General features: G+C 49.0%; 1 protein-coding gene and 1 pseudogene across 4 annotated transcripts in view; one reads left to right on the top strand and one right to left on the bottom strand.

Annotated features, from left to right (window-relative positions):
• Positions 1-1,333: 1,333 nt before the first annotated feature.
• On the bottom strand, positions 1,334-15,256 carry PLEKHB1 (pleckstrin homology domain containing B1; the record flags this gene model as incomplete). 3 transcript variants are annotated; one of them, XM_084229252.1, is made up of 8 exons in its annotated part: positions 1,334-1,473; positions 2,009-2,108; positions 5,849-5,953; positions 8,759-8,798; positions 9,842-9,944; positions 10,547-10,699; positions 11,761-11,836; positions 15,239-15,256. In XM_084229252.1, 8 exons carry the CDS (start codon positions 15,254-15,256, stop codon positions 1,334-1,336), a joined length of 735 nt encoding a protein of 244 aa, XP_084085378.1. The 3 variants fall into 3 exon arrangements, with proteins under 3 accessions (XP_084085378.1, XP_084085380.1, XP_084085379.1); XM_084229254.1 differs by lacking the exon at positions 15,239-15,256 and adding an exon at positions 13,031-13,129; XM_084229253.1 differs by lacking the exon at positions 5,849-5,953.
• The window catches only part of LOC311181041 (cytochrome c oxidase subunit NDUFA4-like), a 6,598-nt pseudogene continuing 1,821 nt past the window's right edge, over positions 15,255-20,031 (top strand). The window contains exon 1 of the transcript in view: positions 15,255-15,338. The product of the transcript in view is annotated as a cytochrome c oxidase subunit NDUFA4-like (transcript). The remainder of the gene's footprint in view (positions 15,339-20,031) is intronic.

Genomic DNA, 20,031 nt, shown 5'->3' with positions numbered 1-20,031 from the left:
CTGTCACCAGTTCCAGCTGACCTCATAATCCATGCTCTTGTCACTTTACCAGAGAAGGCAGTATTAGGTGCTGAGTCCAGAAATGTGAAAGGGAGACAGGGCCTCCTGGGGGAACAAACAAAACCAGAGCCAGGGCTTGAGCCAACCACACCTTTATTAGTCTCTGCAGCAGGGCCAATGAACCCCCCATCTACAAGGGAACTGTAGCAGGCTACTCTGGATACTGAGCAAGGATGTTAGCATTTTTGTTGGTGATAAGGACATAATGGAAGGGGAGCAGAAGGGGGTCAAGTGGGGAGACTGCTGGGCCACCTACAGGAAGAACACATGGTGTCTTCCAGACTGACACAAAGATCAGGCCACAGATATGAACAATGCCATCTCCCCCAGAGTGAAGGAAGAGACAAAGCCTGAGATAGTGACAACCACAGTTATGGACAGAGGGTCAAACTCCTGAGGACCAGAAATGTCTTTCTTAATGGAGGCACCATCCGAGTGCTGGAGGTCCCAAACAGCAAAGGGGGAACCACAGTTTCATCTCAATGACTGCCCCAGCCACCCTGATATGGAAAGAGGTACTTTCTAAGCACTGAGGGGACAGGGGATCCAGGAAACTGATAGTGGGAAGGATGGGGCTAAACTCGAGTGTTTTGGGTTTGTGTATGTGTCAATATTAATACAAGCAATATATTCATTATAGGTGCAATTATGAAATGCCCCTCCCAAAAAGCTCACATCTCCCCCTTCCCAGCTACCTCTTATCCTGGAGGTTCATCATGATCTGACACCTGTCCCCACTCAAGTCCAACTGAATTCCCCTTTAATTCATTGATGCCACATCCAGTGAATCAATAGTAACTACTCTCTGCTCCGCAGCCTTGCAACAACTATACTCCTAGCCCACCTTCCTCACTCTCTGCCCTCAAATGCTAAAAGACAAATAGCCTTGTCAAGATTTTTGTTTATTCCCTTTCTTCTGTAGGAGGAAAGAACCTGACTCATGTTTGTCCCCAGTGCTGGGTAACTTTAAGTCAAATGAGTTGTGTTTTCTGTGTCCTGCCTGGTGTGTTTTGGGAAAAAATATATATACATGTGTGTCCATAATGGATTTCTGGGGTGTTTGGTGGTGAATATGAGGGTTTTGAGCTGTTTGTGCCAGGGATTTTTTTTCCGTTTGCAGGCAGGGAAAGTGGAAGGGTTGGTCCTAACCCAGAAGGGGCTAGTGTAGAGAAAGGAGTCAAAGTGGGACCTGGGCTTAGATTGTGAAGGGTGGGTCTAAGAGGAAGAGGGATCTGTTGGTCTATGCACAGGGTCAAGCACAGAGTCCTAAGGCTCAGAACCAGCATGGAGACCACATGAGGGAGCCGAGCGCTGCACCGGTGGCAGCCCCAGCAAGCATGCCCATGGCCAGTGGGGCGCCAGAACTGTAGCAGGGATCCCCCCGCACTACCACGTGCGTCACGCCGCCAGGGCCTGCAGAGAGAGGTAATGAGGGTGCAACACTTCAGAGCACAGAGAAGAAAGATCATCATCCCAGTCCTCCCGTGTGATTCCAGCCCAACCCAAAGTAAGGTGCTGAGCCCACTCTTAAACTCCCCAACAGGAAAAACTAGGCTTCGGGGCAAGAAGTATGTGAGCAGTCACAATGACTTCTAGGCCTTGGATCTGCTTACAAATGTTTTGGGGTGAGGGGTGGTATGGTAAAGAAACCCCTGGATCTCTAAGCATCTCCAGCCACACCTTGGGTGGATATTTCCTATAGCCAGAATCTGTAAGTGGGAGGAAACGGTTCCTATATTAGCCACCAGGGGTCGCTACGAGCTCAAGAACGGCTGTTAGGCCACTGGACCAATAAACATCCAGCTACAGAGATGAAGTCGGCTCTGCCATGAGGAAGGTGGCTGGTCCAAGAGCTATTCTGAATGTATGGATGGGGAGGGCCTTATAGAGGGCATGGGCGGGGCCTGATGGTGAATGAAGGTAAGGGTGGGGCGGTCCCGACACTTACCTGCATAGGGTGGTCCATAGTAGCTGCGAACATAAGTAGCCTCATGTGCGTTGGGGGGCACCACTTCATAGTAGTCCTGGTAGGGGCTGTAGACACGTACCTGGGGAGCCCTACCAGTCAGCCACCTGGGTTTTCCCTGACCCAGGTCTGGTCCCCTACCCTCACACTGATTCAAGCCCCCTTCCCCCCCAGTCACCTCCCCAAGTTTATAAATGGATTCCCAGGGACCAGAAGCTCCAGGAGAAAGGCCTTGCCTCCCCAGGACGTCCCTGATACTAGTCCTCTAAAATTTCAGACCCTACCTCCAGTCCCCATAATTGCCATTTTTTTCCTGAGCTGTCCTCCTACCCAGCACTGCCCTTATCAGAAATTCTCCATGGCTCCCAACTTACTTAACTGCTGTTGGTTTCTCCATGGTCCCACTTGGAGAAACCCAATAGACTTCTCTACTCTCCTAGTCATGGAAGGAGGTCTTGGCCAAACCCCAGGCCCGGGAAATAAAAGAGGATTGAAAAGGAAGATAGGAAAAGAAAGGGTAGGGATGGGAAGTAACCAAAGCCATTATCGAGCATCTATCATGCACAGGTCTGGAGGGAGGCGTTCATCCTTACAGCTGGCATTATCTTCACAGAGCTGGGAATGCAGGCTCAGAGAAAAATGGCCCATCCTCTCTGGAATACACTCCCTCTCCCCTTCCCCATTAGTTTTTTTACCAACCCCTCAAAGCTTGACTCAAAAGCTTCTAGTCTCAGAAAGAATCCTTTCTCCTGGGTTAACTATGGACTATGTGGCTCCTGTACCTATCCTTCCTCCTGACCTTTCCTGCCTGCATCCCAAATGTGAGCTATCTATCAGCAAGGACTCTGACTCATTTCTGTCACCAGTAGGGGCCATGAATAGCAAGAACCAGTGAACATAATGCTGAATTAAATGGAAGCTCCTTATTCAAACACTTCATAGGGGAGCAGACCTGGAGAAGGGGCAAGATCCCCTTCTCCCCAGGATCCTTCTTCTTAGCCCCCTTCTACTCTATATCTCTAACTGAACTTGACAACTGAAAGTGTGAAATCCCCTTAAAAGTCCAAGTATCTTAAATTCTACCAATCTCAAAATAATTTTCTCATTGTTCTGTTCCCCCCAAACCTGGTTCCTGTATATGCTTTTCTTTAAATGCCACCAGCGTGCTCTCAACCCAAGAAATCAAATTGATACCCTTGTCTTCACACACTCATCTTTCATATCACATCAGATACTACCAGTGCCAAGAAAATAAACCATTGGTTCTGGTAACTTGGAACTTGTGGGTGATCTTGATAAAACAATTTTCAGAGGAGTAGTTGAGAGAAGCAGCCAGACTACGTAGGGTTGAAGAATGGTTGAGAGGTAAGGGGTGGAGTCAACATATCATGTAGCTCTTTCAAGAACTTGGGCTATAAAGGGGAGTTTCTAAGCATGTCTTATGATTTCAGAGCTGCATGCCATTATCCTTTGATTGGGATACCCGTTGTACCTTTTTTTTTCTTTTTTTTTTGGTGGGACCCTCGCCGGTGGCCAGGGATCCAACTGGCGCTGCAGAGGCTGCGGGGCAGCCTCGCAACCCAGCGCTCAACCATTGCGCCACCAGGGGAGGCCCCACCATTGTACCTTTTTCCATTCAACTCTCTATAGCTTGTTTTTCAGGCTCAAGTATTATCACTCTCCTTGAACCTCAGGTTTTGTTGGGGTCCCATATATGTCCTGTAGTCTTTAGGCTTCCCTTATCACTCTGTCACATTATTGTTTATTACCTGTGTGTGTCTGTTGTATCAGACTTGGAGACAACTCCCCATCCTTTACCCCTACTAAGATAGGGACTGATTAGGGTCTAATTAGACCTAACTGGACTATGTGAAGTGCCTAGTGTTCACTGAGTTTATCTCAAGAGGATCAAATACAGTGCCAGACTGAAACTAAGGTCACCCAACTCTGAATCCAGTTTCAAATCAGAAAGAATGAAGAATCTCAAAGCAATGCAGGAGGCTCAGATAGGCAGACAAGTGAATCCCTTCACTGTGCTCGTTCCCCAAGGGTAATCCAATAGGGCTTCGAGTGGGGTTGACCAGGATCCCGGCCCTTTCTTGAAGGGGCTGGGGAAATCCAAGCACTCGGATCCCTAGTTTTACTGATAGGGAAGTTGAGGTCCAGAGGCTACACCTGCCTTGCTGCTACACGGTGAGTCAGTACCTCTGTCAGGTTCTAATGAAGTTGAAAACATCTGATGTCCCTGTAGGGCAACTGTTTTTATCCTGTAGGCCTGAGAGGCCCAGAGGTAAACTCATGTGGATCACCTGGCAACAGAGCAGAAACCTCATGGGCAGAACCTAAAGGTTTGATCCCTGATCCTCTCCCTCTCTGCAGGCCCAGCCCCTTTTGTGGATGGGACTAGGCCAGCCACTCAGGAGGTCACATGTAAATGACTCTTTCAGAAAAGCTGTTGTATACTAGGTTTACAGACTTTTAAATCCTATTTTTAGGCAGCCCTACTTTAAACAAATTCGTATCTGAGTTTGGGCATGGGGGATGCCTCAGAATGCTGAGCTGGGAGAACTAACTCTGCCACTGATGAATTAAGTGACCCCAGTCAAGTTATGTAACCTCTCAGAGCTGCAGTTTTTTCTTATCTCTAAATGGACACAGTGTTTCCTGTACTGCCCACACTCCTGGGCACCGTGAGAATCAAGCAGAGCCAAGTCTGCTGTTGAGTGGGCCTGGCACTTCTGTGCTCAGTGGTTCTGCACATAAGAATCACCAGGAGAAATTTTTTAAACCACAGATTGCCAAGGTCCCACCCTAGATCTATAAATTTAGAGCATCCAGGTATAGGAACTGAAATTTTTTTTTTTTTAAGATTTATTTATTTATACAAGCACTGGGTACAGTCAGAAGCACGGGAGGGTGAGAGAATTCACCAAAGCGGGGAACAGAGCAGGCAGAAGGACCAAGGTACACTGCTGAGGGGGAGCAGCGGGAGGCAGGAGAGGTCTGTGCGCCATGCGGGACCCTCCTCTGGTGGTCGGGGAGCAGCCGGGGATTGAACTGGCGCTGCAGAGGCTGCGGGTAGCTTCGCAAGCCAGCGCTCAACCGCTGCGTCACCAGGAGGCCCAGGATCTGAATTTTATTTTTTTTAAGTTTTTAGAGATTCTAATGCACAGCCATAGTAAGCACCATTGTGCTAGAAAAGGAGTTCACAGTTGACTGTAAGACCATAGATACTCTAATGCAAGTCACCACTGCCCACATCCTGCTTTCCAGAAATTGGCAGGGGGAGAGGGGCACAGACACAGGCACAGACTATGCAGTGGTTCTGCCATAACAGGTTTTTCACTTCTTCCCTTCTTTCCTCTGAAACCAGGCAGAATGAGGACAGAACTAAGCCTTAGTGCAGAGTACTGTAGAAGGAAGTAACAATACCTGGAGGTCTGGGAAATCCTTCCTGAGGGGGTGGTAGCCTCTGAGGTGGGGCTTAGAGGATAAGCAGTTTGTCAGGTGAATCAGGAAACTAAGGGTCTTTAAAGCAGAGAGGATTATGTGCACAGGCTGGGGAGAGGGAAATTGTCTGGGTCAGATGGGAGCAGAGGGTACAGCAGAGCAGCTACAGTAGAGGGGACGAGGATGGGTGGCAGGTAAGACTGACCCAGGCCAGATGCCGTGGGCCTTGAAAGCAGGGCTGTGCTTGCTGTCCACTGGGTGATAGGGAGCCATGGAATAGTTGTGAGTAGGGAAGGGATGTGATAACACCCAGTTTTGGAGGCACATCCTGGTGGCCACATTGGAGGCAGGGAGGACTGAGCCAGCACTTACCCAGATCCGCCTCTCAACCTTACAGGGACTCCATGTTCGGGTCACACACCTGACCTTGGGGCAAACCCGGCAGCTCCTGGGCAGTACCGTGGCTCCAGCTGGGGCCTGCTCAAGCCACAGAAACCCAAGAAGGAAGAGGGAGTCAGAGGCCCTCTGCATCTGAAGACTCAGTTCTTAAAAGGTCCTACCAGAGCCCTCTACCAGCTTAGCTTGGGAAGAGAATGTCCTTTTCCTCTTCAGCCCATGGAAGAGGGAGGAGGCTCAGAGAGGAGTGGTGACTACGCCAGAGGTATTCAAAGAAGGAGGATGGGTAATGTTTCCAGAATTAGCCCACCTTCAGCTGTTTCAGGCAGCTGAGGCTCCCAGTCTCCAGGGAGGACAGAAGAACTCTGACCTACCCTCCTGTCCCCCTCCCCCTTTCACTGGCCTTCTCAGCCTTGCCCCTGACCAGGCTCACCACCACCGCCCTGTATTTCCTGGAATGGCAGGGGTCGGGGGCTTTTCCTGGAGCTTCCGCCCAGAGTAAGGTATAAGGCTGCAGAACGTGGAGGGACAAAGCCCAGGTCACTCCTATGTAGGCAGAGGCCAGAGAGAAGCCCACAGGCCCAGGTGTGAACACAGAAGTCGGCAGACATTGGTACAGAGACACAAACACTACACTTAGGCACGCCCTGGGGCCAGAAGGACATGATGTATATAGCAGTGCAGCTGGGCAGAAGGTAGGGGCAGACATGTGGAAAGCAGAGCAGCAGGAAGGACAGGCAGAGAAGGGACAAGGCAGCTTCATAGAGTCACAGAGTGCAGAACGGTCAGCCCTCACCTTCCTTCTGCGTCGATTTGGGGGGACTAATTTGCCCTGTACTGGGGGAATTTGGAGCTCAGAGCCAGGTTAGCCCAACCAGGGATCCCTTCACCCCTCTGACTGCTGCCCCAGCCTCCTCATTTCCAGCTTCCTGTAATCCAGCCTCCACCCCAAAATCTGACCACGGTTCTGCCTGCTTAATGGCCTTTATTGCTCCTACAACGCTCAGGATAAAGTTCAGTTCCTTCAACTGGACTTTAAAAATCCTTGTGACATGGCCCCTCAGAAGGCATTTCTTTCCCTCCATGTGTTAACCTCTAGTCAGGCCAGACTCCTGACCCTTAGAGGCACACTGTGTGCATACCACCCCCCAGCCTCTGCTCATGCAGTTCCTTCTGCAGATAATAACCTTCCCTCAAAACCTCACTGATGTAGGTTCTTCCTCCGAACCTCAGTTTCCTTCTCTGTAAAATGGGACTAAAAATATCACTGCCCCCTTGTCAGGGTTGTTGGAAGATTAAACCATGTAAGTGATCCAGGTGCTCAGCGCAATGCTGAACTCTCAGCAGGTGGGTGTCCCAGGAGGTTTCTCACTGCATCCCAGTTTTCCCTGCTACTTCCCAGGAAACCTAGATGAAAGGAGGGTCTCCTGCGCCACAGATAGGACCAATCACAGACTCTGGAGTCAGACAGATGGGAACTGAGGCCAAGCTGGGGCACCCTCAAGCTGAGGGTTTTGGCAGCAACACAAACTTATACCTTCACCACTTACCACCTTATAGTCTTACTCTCATCAGCTTGTCCCCAGTTCAGAACTCCAGCCTGTTGCCAGGACACCGTGTCAGCCTTCACCTGGTCTCCAGGTATTCACTCTTACCCACTACATTCCCTACCAGACAAACAGACTATCTTTTAAAAATACAAATCTGGTATGATCTGATCATGCTGTCCTGTTTTTAAAACTTCTAACAGTTTTGGGGCCTCCCTGGTGGTGCAAGGAGTTAAGATGCAGCACTATGAGGCTATCTGCAGCCACTGCAGCACGAGTTCGATCCCTGGCCAGGGAGGTGACCCACATGGCACAGCAGACCTCTCCTGTCTCGCCTGCTGCTCCCCTTCCCTCACCAGTGTATTTCAGTACATCTGCCTGTTCTGCTCCCCACTCTGTCTCTGGTGAATCCTCTCACCCCCCACACCTCTGGCATGCACCCCTGCTCTTGTATACATAAATAAATCTTTAAAAAAATAAAATAAAACTTTTAATGGTTTCCTAGCACCCTTAGCAGAAACCAACATCCTTAAACACAGCCAATGAGGCCAGGCCTGCCAACCCTCCTTCCCCATGTGCTCTCTCATGAGCTCCCAGCACTCCAACCTTCCATCTGTTCTTCAACTTGATAAAGTCTTACCCTCCCTCGGGGCCTTTATACATGCAGTTCCCTTTTCCTGGGAATCTTCCCCCTTCACCCACACCACACCTTTCACCCAGTCTATTTCTGTTTATCCTGCAGGTTTCATCTGAAATCTTGTCTGAATCCCCCACCTGTGTCCTCCCACCAAGGCAGTTGCACGCTGAATGCACACTGCGTGTCTCCACCATCCCAGCAGTCACCACCATTGCACCAGAAGCATTCATTAAGTAATTGTTTCACGTCTGGCTCTTCACTAGGCTGAGTCCAGGAGGGTGGAGCCCACATCTCCAAGCTCATCTGTGATCCTTGGTACTTGGCACAGTGGCTGGCACATAGTAGGAAATCAGTAAATATTTGTTGTGTAGATGAACAAAGATGTCTTATTATCTGCAGAGAGGGAACAATAATCCCAACCTCACAGGAATTGCACCTGCACCACACCTGGCACATAATAGTTGCTCGATAAAGGACATTTCCTTTCTCCCAGGTTCCATGCCACCCCCTGTAACAAGCCTTGCCCTCCTGTCTTCTGTCTTCTGTTCTTTTCTGCTTGGGCCGCAGGACATCTGAGTTTGCAGAGTATTCACTCACATACATGGGAAATGAGAACTGGTGGGTCGAGACCGAATCTGAGTCACCCATGATTCCATGGCAGGTAGGAGTGAGAAGGAGAGGGGGAGGGAATGGGGGGCTTACCGGGGTAGAGTTCACCTCCAGCAGCGCCTTCTTCCATGCTCTGCCAAGCAAATCACACCAGATCATGAGGAGGGAGTTTGGGAGAAGGGGATAGGGCCCCACATTTTAGACTTTCTACCCCAACCCACCCTTTTAGCCCCAGTCTCTCAGGGGAGAGCTCCTTGACTCCCTTGAGTAACACAGATGACTCCCACCCCTGCCCTAGTCACATGGTCAGAGCCCTCAGTTGAGCTGGGGCCTCCCATTTTTAGTCCAAAGTCTCTTCCCCTCTAGAAGTTCCAGTTTCTCCATCTATGCAATGGATAGATGGACTCGGTTGGTTTTGTAGAGGCCTTCACAGCCTTCCTAGCTATCTCCACATCCCAAACCTATAAACAGCTCCGGAGGCTCTGACCCCAGAGCCCCAGGAAGGCCCATTAGACACCAAACAATTGGGCCTTTGTTAGTTGCCATGGCACCTGGCTGGGGTGGACAAGGCGGCTCTGTGCTTTGTCTAGAGCTCAGCTTCCCCCCTTCCCATACGCTCAGTCGCTCGGTCGTTTTCACTCTCCTACAGCTCACAGGCCAATTGACCCCCTGCCAGAGGGTAGGAAGGGAAAGAATGTGAGTGAGAAGAAGGCGCCCAAGGGAGACTAGCAGTGTGGGTGTGTATCTGACACTGGGCACATCTGGCTGCCTCTGTTAGGCAGGTCGGGGTCTACCCCTCAGAATCCCCCTACCAGGGCATCTTCTCAGAAGAGAGTGGAAGGAAGGCCCTTTGAGGGTATCACCAGGCTCTGTGTTCCTTTGTATCACCCCCAAGCAACAGTGCATCTCAGCAGTTATTAAATACCTGAGTCTGAGTGACCAGGGACCACACTCCTTCCCCGACTATCCTGAGTTCATCACAGACTGTAAGGGGCTTACTGGGTACCATACCATGCATCATGAGCCATTCATAGTCCCTCTGCCAGTCTCCACTGAGACCACCAAGCTCACTGGTCTTTGTCCTCTCTTCCTGCCTCCAGGGAATCAGAAGGCCCAATGAAGAGGAGGCACACATTCCCCAGGGTCCTACCCCAGCCTCTGCTGGGAGTGACTCACATGGCATCATCCTGTGTCTCCGCACACAGGTGCAGGCGGCCACCTTCCCGAAGGTTCACGGTCAGCAGGCCATCTCGGCTCCGCCCCTCTGGGGGCTGCACATCTACAGGCAAACACACATATATGGAGTTTCCACAAGGCTCAGCCCCCTACTCCCCTGGCAAACCAGGAACAAGAATAGGAATTGGCTTTTCTCGCTTCTGTTTTCTGGCCATTGCCAACCTCCTCTGAGTCCATACACTTTCTTTGGGATTCTTCTCTACTCTTTTAGACCTTTTAAGTCCTTCCCCAATGCTCCCTCCCTAATTAGGTACATCTATCTCCCAATTACCCCGTTATAACTGTGGCCTAAGCCTTAGTGGAGATTTGCTGTGTGACCCTGGGTCAGGCACTTAACTTCTCTGAGCCTCATTTCCTTTTATCTTTATCTAGTTCCTATGCCCTAGAAGGCAAAGCAGAGAGTCTGACACTTTTCTGACCCCATCATAAGCCTCAGGCCTAGCACCAATTAGAAATTCAATAAGGAACTGATTTCTTAATCATGTTTCTCAAGAATCAGCTTCACGGGAACTGGGGTTGACAGAGGCCCAGAAGCAATGTCTGTAGAAACCATCTGACAGCTACAAAGAGTCTTCCAGGGCAGGCGTTCTCACACAGAGACAGGGGAGGGCCATGCCTATAGTCGCGGCAAAGACTTCTACTCACCACGGCACTCCTGGCCAATCTTTATGTCTCGGACATTGAAGTGGATGAGCACGCGGTCTTCCTCATCCAGGGCAGTCTCGTCGTGGTAGTAGCCCAGGGTTCCGTCCATCCACAGGGCAAACCAGTTCCGCTTCCAGCGGCGGAGGATGGAGCCTGTGTGATATTCCAGATGCGCCAGGCAGGCTGATGGCAGAGCCTGCCAAGGGGCAGGAGCCTTCATGGGCTCCAGAGTTCCCACACCCCAAACCCCCACTCCTTCCTTGTCTGTCTACCCCCCTGTCTGTCTTGCTTATCCATTGCCTCTCATTGGGCCTAACACAATAGAGGCTTTGTAAAACTGCTGGGTAAAAGGTAAATGCAAGTGACCAGACCCAATGAAGCCCATAGGGGCTTCCAAGGCCAAGCCCTGGGTCTTTTCGAGGGGAAAGACATCTCCCCACCCTGAGCCTCCATCTCATCTCTTATTTGTCTCTAACTCATGTGACAGTCCTTTGTGTAGTATCTGCTTCTTCTACCAGATTGGGGGTCTTCAGCTACTCATGTGGGTCCTGGCACCCGGCAGGACCAGGCTCAGTGTTTGCTGAACTGAGCATGGGCTATAGAATAGCATGGGGCTTCCAGCCCAGAAATAATTCTTGTTTAGCTCATGACTGGTCAGGGCCAGTTCTGGAAATTAAGCCTGGTTTCAGACATTTTGTGACTGGAAATCTTAACAGGAAAGGGCAAGACATAGAGAGCTGCTTAGAACTTTATGGATTCCAAGCACATAAGCACTTCTCATTTTGTTCTGAGCCTAGTTCTGTGTCCCTGTGTTTGACAAGCTCACAATCTGAGGCCGGTATATACAGTGGGGGAGTGATAAGACCCACAAGTAAAGGTATATTATAGGGCTATCAGTGCTAAAACACAGCATTGGGGAACTGAGAAGGGAGCCTCGAAACCAGCTTGTTGCTACAGGAGGGATTAGGGTGGGGTTTAGAGGTCAGAGAAGGCTCCTCACAGAAAGGGACATCTGAGCTGGGTAGGTAGTTCATCAAGCAGTCAGGAAGGGGAAGGACGACCCAGGTAGAGGGAGGTACATGGACAAAGGAGAATAAAAAGGTCCTGAGTTCTTGGGAGAAGAGTTCACTCCAGAAGACCTGACAAGCCGCTTCCCACACCCCTGCCCCAGACACCCCTGAAGATAGATAAGGGCTCAGCCCAGTGTCACTCACTCTGTCTCCACAGCCAGCCACCCTTCACCAGGGCCATTTCTTCAAAAGGACTCTCCAGGGTGGAGTCAGGCGGAACCTGTCAGAGGAACCACAGGACACGCAGGCCTCATCAGCAGCTCCACAGCAGCTCCCCAGAGAGAAGCCCCCAGCCCTGTCCTCCCTGGGGGAGCCACCGAGGAACTGTTTAAGAGAACATAAGTAAACAAGGGCAGGCCTGCCTGTCTCCTCCCTGTTCTGTGGCAGAGAATGGGAGCACTGTCCCTGTGGGGTCAACAGGGCAGCCACCCATTGTGCTGGGGCGGGGGTGGGGTGAGAAGCCTGGATTCCAGTCTCTGCGCCATAACCTTAGCCAAGTCCCTTCTCCCGGCCTCCATTTTTAGATCTATAAAAGTGCGTATGGGACAGGTAGAAGCTGGAGTGAGAAACTCTTAAAATGTTAGAAGCCCTTGAACTCTGAAACACTGATAACACTGAATATTAGAATTCATAGCAGTGAACGGACTTTGAGGATAAGAAAAGCCTCCATCACAGTTGGACCCCTCTTGAACTGCTCACAAAAGTGAGTAAAATAATAGTTTACCCGCATCTTGACTGATTGAACACTACATGCCTGGTATACTTCTCAGTGCTTTTATCTATTATTTCATAAGAGCCTCACAACAATCTTTGTTATTTCCCACGAATCTAGGGCCTGGAGAGGTCTGGTCATTCATACACACCCACTTAATAGAAAGCTAGGATTTACACCCAGCAGTGTGGGCTTTTATTACAGCAAAAAGAGCTTATAAAGTTCCCAACACCCAGGTCTTACCCCATAACAACTAAATCAGAGTTTCTGGACAATCAGGGATAGTCTCTAAAGGTGCCCCGGTGATTCCAATGTGCAGCAAAGTTTAGGATCCACTCCACACACTCATCTACCTCACCTCCTCTCCGCTGTAACTCTGTCCGATGAATAGGACCTTTATTCCTATTTTGCAGATGGACAAACTGAGGGACAGCAAATCACTTATCCACACATGTGACAGAGCTTGGGCTGAAATCCAGGTGCTTCTGTTGCTGAGGGGATTTACCTTTGAGCAAGTGCCTCTGCCCTTCCCCCACCTGCTCACACCTGTTGCTGCGTAGTAGCAAGGGCTGGCACACCTGGGTGGTAGGGCCCAGCCTCGTCCCTGTTTCTACCGTTCCCGCCCCACTCTCAGCCCTAATACAGATCAGACTAGAGGGCCTGGTGCAAACGCCCTCTCCAGTCCCCCCTTGATGCACCCACCTGTCTACACTTGTTGAGGATGCTGTTGCCAAAACGGCCGCTACTTGATGCTGCTGTCACCCAACCCGCTGCGCCTGCGCCTTGTGTGCCCCAGGGCGCCTGGGGCTTTCCACTCCCCAGGGGAGTCCTGGGCCCTCACTAGCCCTGGGCTCCGCCCTCTGGCCCCGCCCCCAGGGAAGGGGCGTGGTATGGAGGGACGTGCTGACACAAGGCCTTCTGGGACTTGTAGTCTGCAGCCCCAGAACTGGTCAGTACTCCTGGGTGGTTGCATTGTGCTGACATGGAGCACAGAACAGTGGCTGCACCTGTGTTTTATTCAGTAGTAAGACACAGGGCAAGCTAGGAACTAGGCAGTTTTAGGGACACTGCTGGAGGGGACCTCGGAGAATTGAGGAAGGCTTCAGAGATAAGGGCTGCAAGAGGAGTGTAACCAATTCCACTAGGAAAAACAAACATCCCAGCACCAAGGACAACATTGTTAATGCTGGTCCTGGTTTCCTTTAGGTGGTAAAGAGAGGCAGAGATTGTAGAAATGGAGAGTGGTTTAATTTATGGACACATTAGAAGGGCAGCTGCTTAACTTCAATGCAGGGATGCCCATCCAGAGGACTGGGCCATAAAGATAAAGATGCAACAAATGGGGAAAGACAGACCTGTTAGATAAGGAATGTGAAGATCCCCCACTCAGTAGCAAATTAAGTGAGACAGACGAGAACTAACCAATCACAAAGAGACTGGTGGAGCTATAGAAAAATTAGGGAAAGAAGGTATATATTCCCTGAGACACGACTCCACTTTGGCTTCCTTGCCCCTCCCAGGCCTGGTTCCCTGGGAGTCCTGGGAGTCCTGGCCTGGGAGTCCCATTTTATTTCTGTTCTTTTTCTCCTCAATAAACTTTTTCTTTCTCTAAACAAACCTGCCTCTTCTCGCTTGCTTGCCTGAGCGTCTGGGAAGTTCCTGCTGCGGCTTCATGAGACACCAACCCATGGGGGTCTAGTGGCTGGGACTCAGCGCTGCCCCTGCAGCCTGGGGTCTGTTCCTGGCTGGGAGACTAGGCCTGACAATTTCGGTATCAGTAGGACATTTGTTCATTCCTCTATCATGAAATAATTTCTCCTATGAATCTTGAACTCATTTTCTAGGGAAAAAATTAAGTTGCCAGAAGAAGCCAATTTCATCGTTTTGTCAGTTTTTTTTCAGTACTCAGTTTGTGCGCGACATTTTACTGGAAACTAGTGGAAGGCGCAAAGAAGCACCTGACAGGGCCTTCCTCTTTCCTTCCCCAGGTTCCACTCAGGTGGGAGAGACTATACATAAACATACAATTAGAGCACAGGGCTTCACTGAACAATGGAAGAGTCTGATTTTACCTAAGAGCCCTCCCGAGTAGCTGAAAGGGGTTTTGAAGGATAAGTAAGAGTTTTCGGGGGGGGGGGGTTGTGGGGGAGGGCGGGGAACCTAGGTAACTCAGATGAGCAATTGTCAGGAAATTCAAATGAGTGTGGAGTATTTCAGTGTGTTTGGACAGTAGGGTGCAGTGGTAGGGAGGGCACAGAAGAGGCAGATGATGAAGCAGTAGGGGGTGCAAGGATATAACCTGAAGGCTTTGGATAACAAGCTCAAGTTTGGACAATAGGACCGAAGCCTGAGGATGGGGAGTTTCATGATGAAGAGTTAGGTGGTCTGATTGTGTGTTGAAAAGGTTCCTTCAGGGCATAGTTAAAAATGGATGGGGGGGGGCACAGGGTTAGGACTCAACCTGTGAAGCTATCTGCAGCCACTGCCAGCCAGAGCTACCCACATGGTGCAGCAGACCTCTCCTGTCTCGCCCACTGCTCCCTTCCACAGTGTACTTCAGTAGCTCTGCCTGTTCTGCTCTCCACTCTGTCTCTGGTGAATCCTCTCATCCCACCCCACCCCCGGGCCTCTGGTCTGTACCCCAGCTTTTGTATGCATAAATAAATCTTAAAAAAAAGAAAAAAAGAATCGGAGGGAATCCAAGTGGAGAAAGAAGACGCCTTGTCTGTCACCTCAGTCTGCCCTTCCAGGATCTTTCCTTGAGCAGCTCAGCCCCACAAACCCCCACTACAAGAAGATCTAGATCATTCAGAGAACAGACCTAAAAGGCTCCTGGCCTCCTATCTCCTGTTTGAGATGGGAACCCACCCTGAGGGGACCCTTCCGCCTCTCCCAGAGATCTCTCCTTACCGGGGCTGCAGGGCTCATGGTTCTTGGGCGGCTAGGGCAGCATCTGGCAGAAGACACCTGCAGGGGGACTAGAGAGTGGGATTCCCTGAGCGCCTTAGAGGTAAGAGGATAAAGCAGTTGCTACCAAGTGGGAGCCCCAAGAGGGAGACAACTGGGAGGGGAGGGAGATGGACACACTTACAGTCCTAGAGGAAGTCTTCTCTCCAGTCCCCTCCCCAACCTCCATTATTCAGAGGTGGTCTTGGGCTAGCTTCACAGCCATGCCCGGGTGGGGCCGGTCCTCCCTCTGCAGGGGGCGGGATTAATATTTCTTGGGCGGTTTGGCGGTGGAGGTCACACCCGTTCTGATTTCTCAGCCTGGCCCTTTAAGCTTTCCTCTCTCACTACTGGGTCTTTGTAATCCTGATCTCCAGCCACTGTAGTGCTTTGGCCTTTCGTGCAGAGCGTGCCTTGCTGGGGCATTGGCCATGGCGGATCTTAATAGCGGCTGAGCTCAACCCCTCCTTGTGGCCTCAGGAACCAGCGCTCCTGGGGCCACGCTGTTTCCAACCCTGTGCTTTTCTGTCCATGGAACATCCCACCCCTACCTTCTTCTGGCTAAATTTACCGCCCTTTAACAGAAGGAAGGAAAGAAAAGAAAGAGGGATGATAGAGAGGACAGAAGGGAAATGGAAGTGTAACAGGGTGGTCCCCAGGAAAGGAGGCGGCTCCAGGTTTCCTGCCCCACCCAAGGAGGGTGGAGCTGAGCAGGAGAGAAGCTACCGCAGAGGAGACTGAGGAAGGAAGGAAGCAGGAAGGAGCCAGGAGACCTGGAGGAGGCGCATGGAGCTGAGAGACACGTGAAGAAACTGCGCTTGTCTTTTGGTCGTGGACGGGGTGACACAGATGTGGGTGAGACCCGTGGGGAGGTGACAATGGCGGGTTTTGTCTTGATTTTGATTTTGCTCTTTTCCTTCCAGACTTGTCTGGTTGTTTCTGACCCTTTTCTGTGGGTCCCCACTGGAAGGTGCTTTAGACTTGTGGCAGGCTTTGGGGCCTTGCTCTGGGCCGATCCCATATGGATGGAGTTTTACCCACGAGGGGACGGGTAACTTTGGGTGCTTGATTTAGAAACTAGATTCTTTGCCTTTCCTGTATTGTTTCCTAATTGTATTAAAGTTCCTTCCCATTAAAGTCTCATGTGTTTTGTGTTGATGCAGCGGATGGCAGAACCCATTTAGAGCAGGCAGGTTTGAGTGATCTGGGGTGCCCCTCTCCCTGCCCTGTAACAGATTGAGAACCGGGAGCAGTGGAGCTGCCCCTACATCGGAGGGGAACTGTGCAGACACCTAGATTACATTCTCTGGGTTTAGCAACCAGTTGAAAAGGGAAGATTCAGCAGGGGCAGTGTGAAATTCAGGGGGGAAAACTCCCCCTTCCCAAAAAAGGAGTGCTATGATGAGAAAAAGCTGCTGGACAAACCAAAACCACAGATATAGTGGAATCTAAATGCAGTCAGAACTGACATTTCTTTAAAATGTTGGTCAGTAATTTCTTTGAGAAGTAATAAAGGGCATAGACTTGGCCCAGGAAGAATGCACGCACACCTCACCTTTTGCATTTGATCTGGGGAGTCCGAAGACCCCGGAGGCCATAATGATTACTCCTCAGGTTGTTTTAAATCTTGGGAGTCTTGTAGACTGGTAGAAAGGGCAGGGATTGGCAAGTGAGAAGCACTGAGAGCATGACTGGAATTCCAGTCCCAGCAGTCCCAGCTTTGAGAAATTTGTTTATTGACTAAAACTTATTGAGACCACCAAACCAACAAGTAACTTTCCCATTTCCCTTGTAACTTTGGTACATAGAACACTATTGACAGAGAGAAGCATATGTTGCTATTTCAAATATCTCAGGTAGATGAACAGCTCATGAATAATATATTGTTTAAGAACTGTGGACTGACTCATTTAAGCTCTCTACTTACGTTTTCTAGAGAATACATTATCATGAGAATAATTTATATTATCTCAAATGACTAAAAATGCCTACATTACTAAAAAAAATCCTGAAATTTATATCAAGATGCAAATTTTGAGCAATTTGAGCAAAATTATGTTTTTAATACTTTCAGTGAGCATTAATATACATATCATAATATCCACTCAAAATATACAACTCAGTGTTCTGATACATTCACAATATTGTGCAACCATCACCACTATCTAATTGCAGAACATTTTGATCATTCCAAAAATAAACCCTCTACCCTTTAGCAGTCACTCAGTCACTCCCTTTATCATTCCAGCCCCTGGAAACCACTATCTACTTCCTCTGTATGGACCTGCCCATTCTGAACATTTCACATTCATGCAATATGTAACCTTTTAAACTGGCTTCTTTTACTTAATGTGTTCAAGGTTCATCACTGTGTTGTAGTAACTATAGGACAGTTTTGGGTCTGGGCCTGTAACGCTTATTCCTTTTTATTGAAAAATAATAATGCATTGTATGGCTATACCATAGTTCATTTATTCCTTCATCGCTTTAGGATCATTGTTATAGTTCCCACTTTTTAACTATTATGAATAATGCTGTTGTGAATATGTGTGTACAATTTTTTTTGTATAATCATGCCGCCTTATTTCTCTTGGGTGTCATAGTGCTCTACGTTTAACGTTTTGTGGAACCATCAAACTATTTGCCAAAGTGGGTGTATCATTTTGCAATTCCAACAACGACCTATGGCAATTCCAGTTTGTCTGCATCCCTGAAACCCTGTGCCTGACCAGAAGGAACTTTGAGAACAGCCTGTATTAGGTAAGGTTTTTGGTTGTATGTGTAAAAAGCTGAGTGTAGCTTAAGCAAAAAGTATGTTCTCTCTCTTCATCCCTGGCCTTTGTGTGTCTCCTTTATTCTTTCCTATCTGGTTGGTTCCAGAAGGAAGGAAATTCCAAGGAAGGATTCTGATTGGCCCAGCTTCTGTCATGGACCCATTTAGGGCAGATTAAGTTTCTCAAAGAAGGGGGAAGAGGGGAGGAACAGCTGTTAGAAAGACTAAAACAATAGCCAGTACAATAGCAAGGCTCCTAGGAGCAGAACATTATTCAGGAAGGAGTCACCTGCATGGCTTTCTTGGTTAGGTAAAAGTAGGGTAAATATATACCAGTGCATATATTTTGGGTCAGTGTATAACACATGACTCTGCTGTCTTGAAAAAGACATTCCCTCTTCACATCCCTCGATCTGGTCCCTGGGGAAGAAGTGGAAAAATGCACATTCGAGCCAAGGAGCCTCCTCAAAGCAGAGGTCACATTGTTCCGATATCACTGGTTTGTTGAGGTGACCCTAACTGAGCTCTGCAGCAGGAAAAGACCCTGAGACCTCAGGCCCCTCACCATAGGATGCTCAAGTAGAAAACACTGTTCTATCTCTGCTTGTGGTCAGTTGGACTGCTGTACCTCCATCTTTCCACACAGAATATATTTGTTTTTAGAACACTGTGAATGTGAGAAGGGAATCCAAAGAACTTAGTGTTCCTGCTATATTTGGAGTAACACCCAGCAGGAGGGCCTGACCTAGAAGGTCCCTGTGGCCTGTGTAGGAATCTGAATCAGCCTGAGTATTATGCCAGCCTGTCAGGGGGGCCCTGAACTTGGTGGAATTTGGAAGCAGGATCGTACTCTTTTTTTTTAAAGATTTATTTATTTATGCATAAGAGAGCTGGGGTCAGGCCAGAGATGCAGGGGGTGAGAGGATTCACCAGAGACGGAGTGGGGAACAGGACAGGCAGACTGACTGAAATACACTGCTGAGGGGAGCAGTGGGCAAGACAGGAGAGGTCTGCCCCCTATGTGGGTCACTCCCTGGTGGGCTGGAATTGAACTCGTGCTGCAGAGGCTTCGGATTGCCTCATAGTGCGGTGCTTAACCCCTTGCACCACCAGGGAGGCCGTGGCTCATACTCTTTGAATTGAATAATTTCAGGTAGTGACTGAATAATTGGTTCTTGGATGATTCTGGAGTTGAGAACCAAAAAGAGGTATGCTAAAAACTCTGCTAAGAAAGAGAGAGATGTCACCCTTTTGATATCCAAACTAGAACATGTCAATTTATGTGGTGGCAGGATTCCAGAGTGAAAACCTCACTGTGAGTAATGAGTGTCATCTATTAAGGTATAATTTCTGTTTGTGATCATCAATTTTTATTTATTTATTTATTTAACTTTTTTTTATAATAAATTTTATTTTTATATTCCCCATACAATCACAACCCCCTTATTTTGACCCCAATCCCTCCCCTCCCATCCCCTACCCCCCATAGAATGTCTCTGGTTCATAGTTTTTTGTTGATTTTGATTTTCACTTTGTTATAGTTATTCATTTTCCTGGTCCCTTATTTAAGTTTTCTAGATTCCTGCTATGAGTGAGACCATCCGGTATTTTTCTTTTTCTTTCTGGCTTATTTTGCTGAGCATGATCCCTTCCAGCGCCATCCATGTTGCTGCAAATTGCATGTGTTTCTCTTTTTTAAATGCTGAGTAATATTCCATGGTATATATATGTACCACATCTTCTTGATCCAGTCATCTATTTTTGGGCATTTGGGTTGTTTCCAAAGCTTAGCTATTGTAAACAGTGCTGCTATAAACATAGGGGTGCAGGTGCTCTTTGGAATTGATGTTTCTGTGTCCTTTGGGTAAATACCTAGGAGTGGAATTGCTGGATCATATGGAAGCTCTATGTTTAGTAGGTCCAGAAATCTCCACACAGCTCTCCATAGTGGTTGGACCAGTTTGCACTCCCACCAACAGTGCAG

Source organism: Talpa europaea, assembly GCF_964194135.1.
Source record: "Talpa europaea genome assembly, chromosome: 1".
NCBI classification, from domain to species: domain Eukaryota; kingdom Metazoa; phylum Chordata; class Mammalia; order Eulipotyphla; family Talpidae; genus Talpa; species Talpa europaea.
The sequence above is the reverse complement of the archived record's forward strand: the minus strand, read 5'-3'. Positions and strand labels throughout refer to the sequence as shown.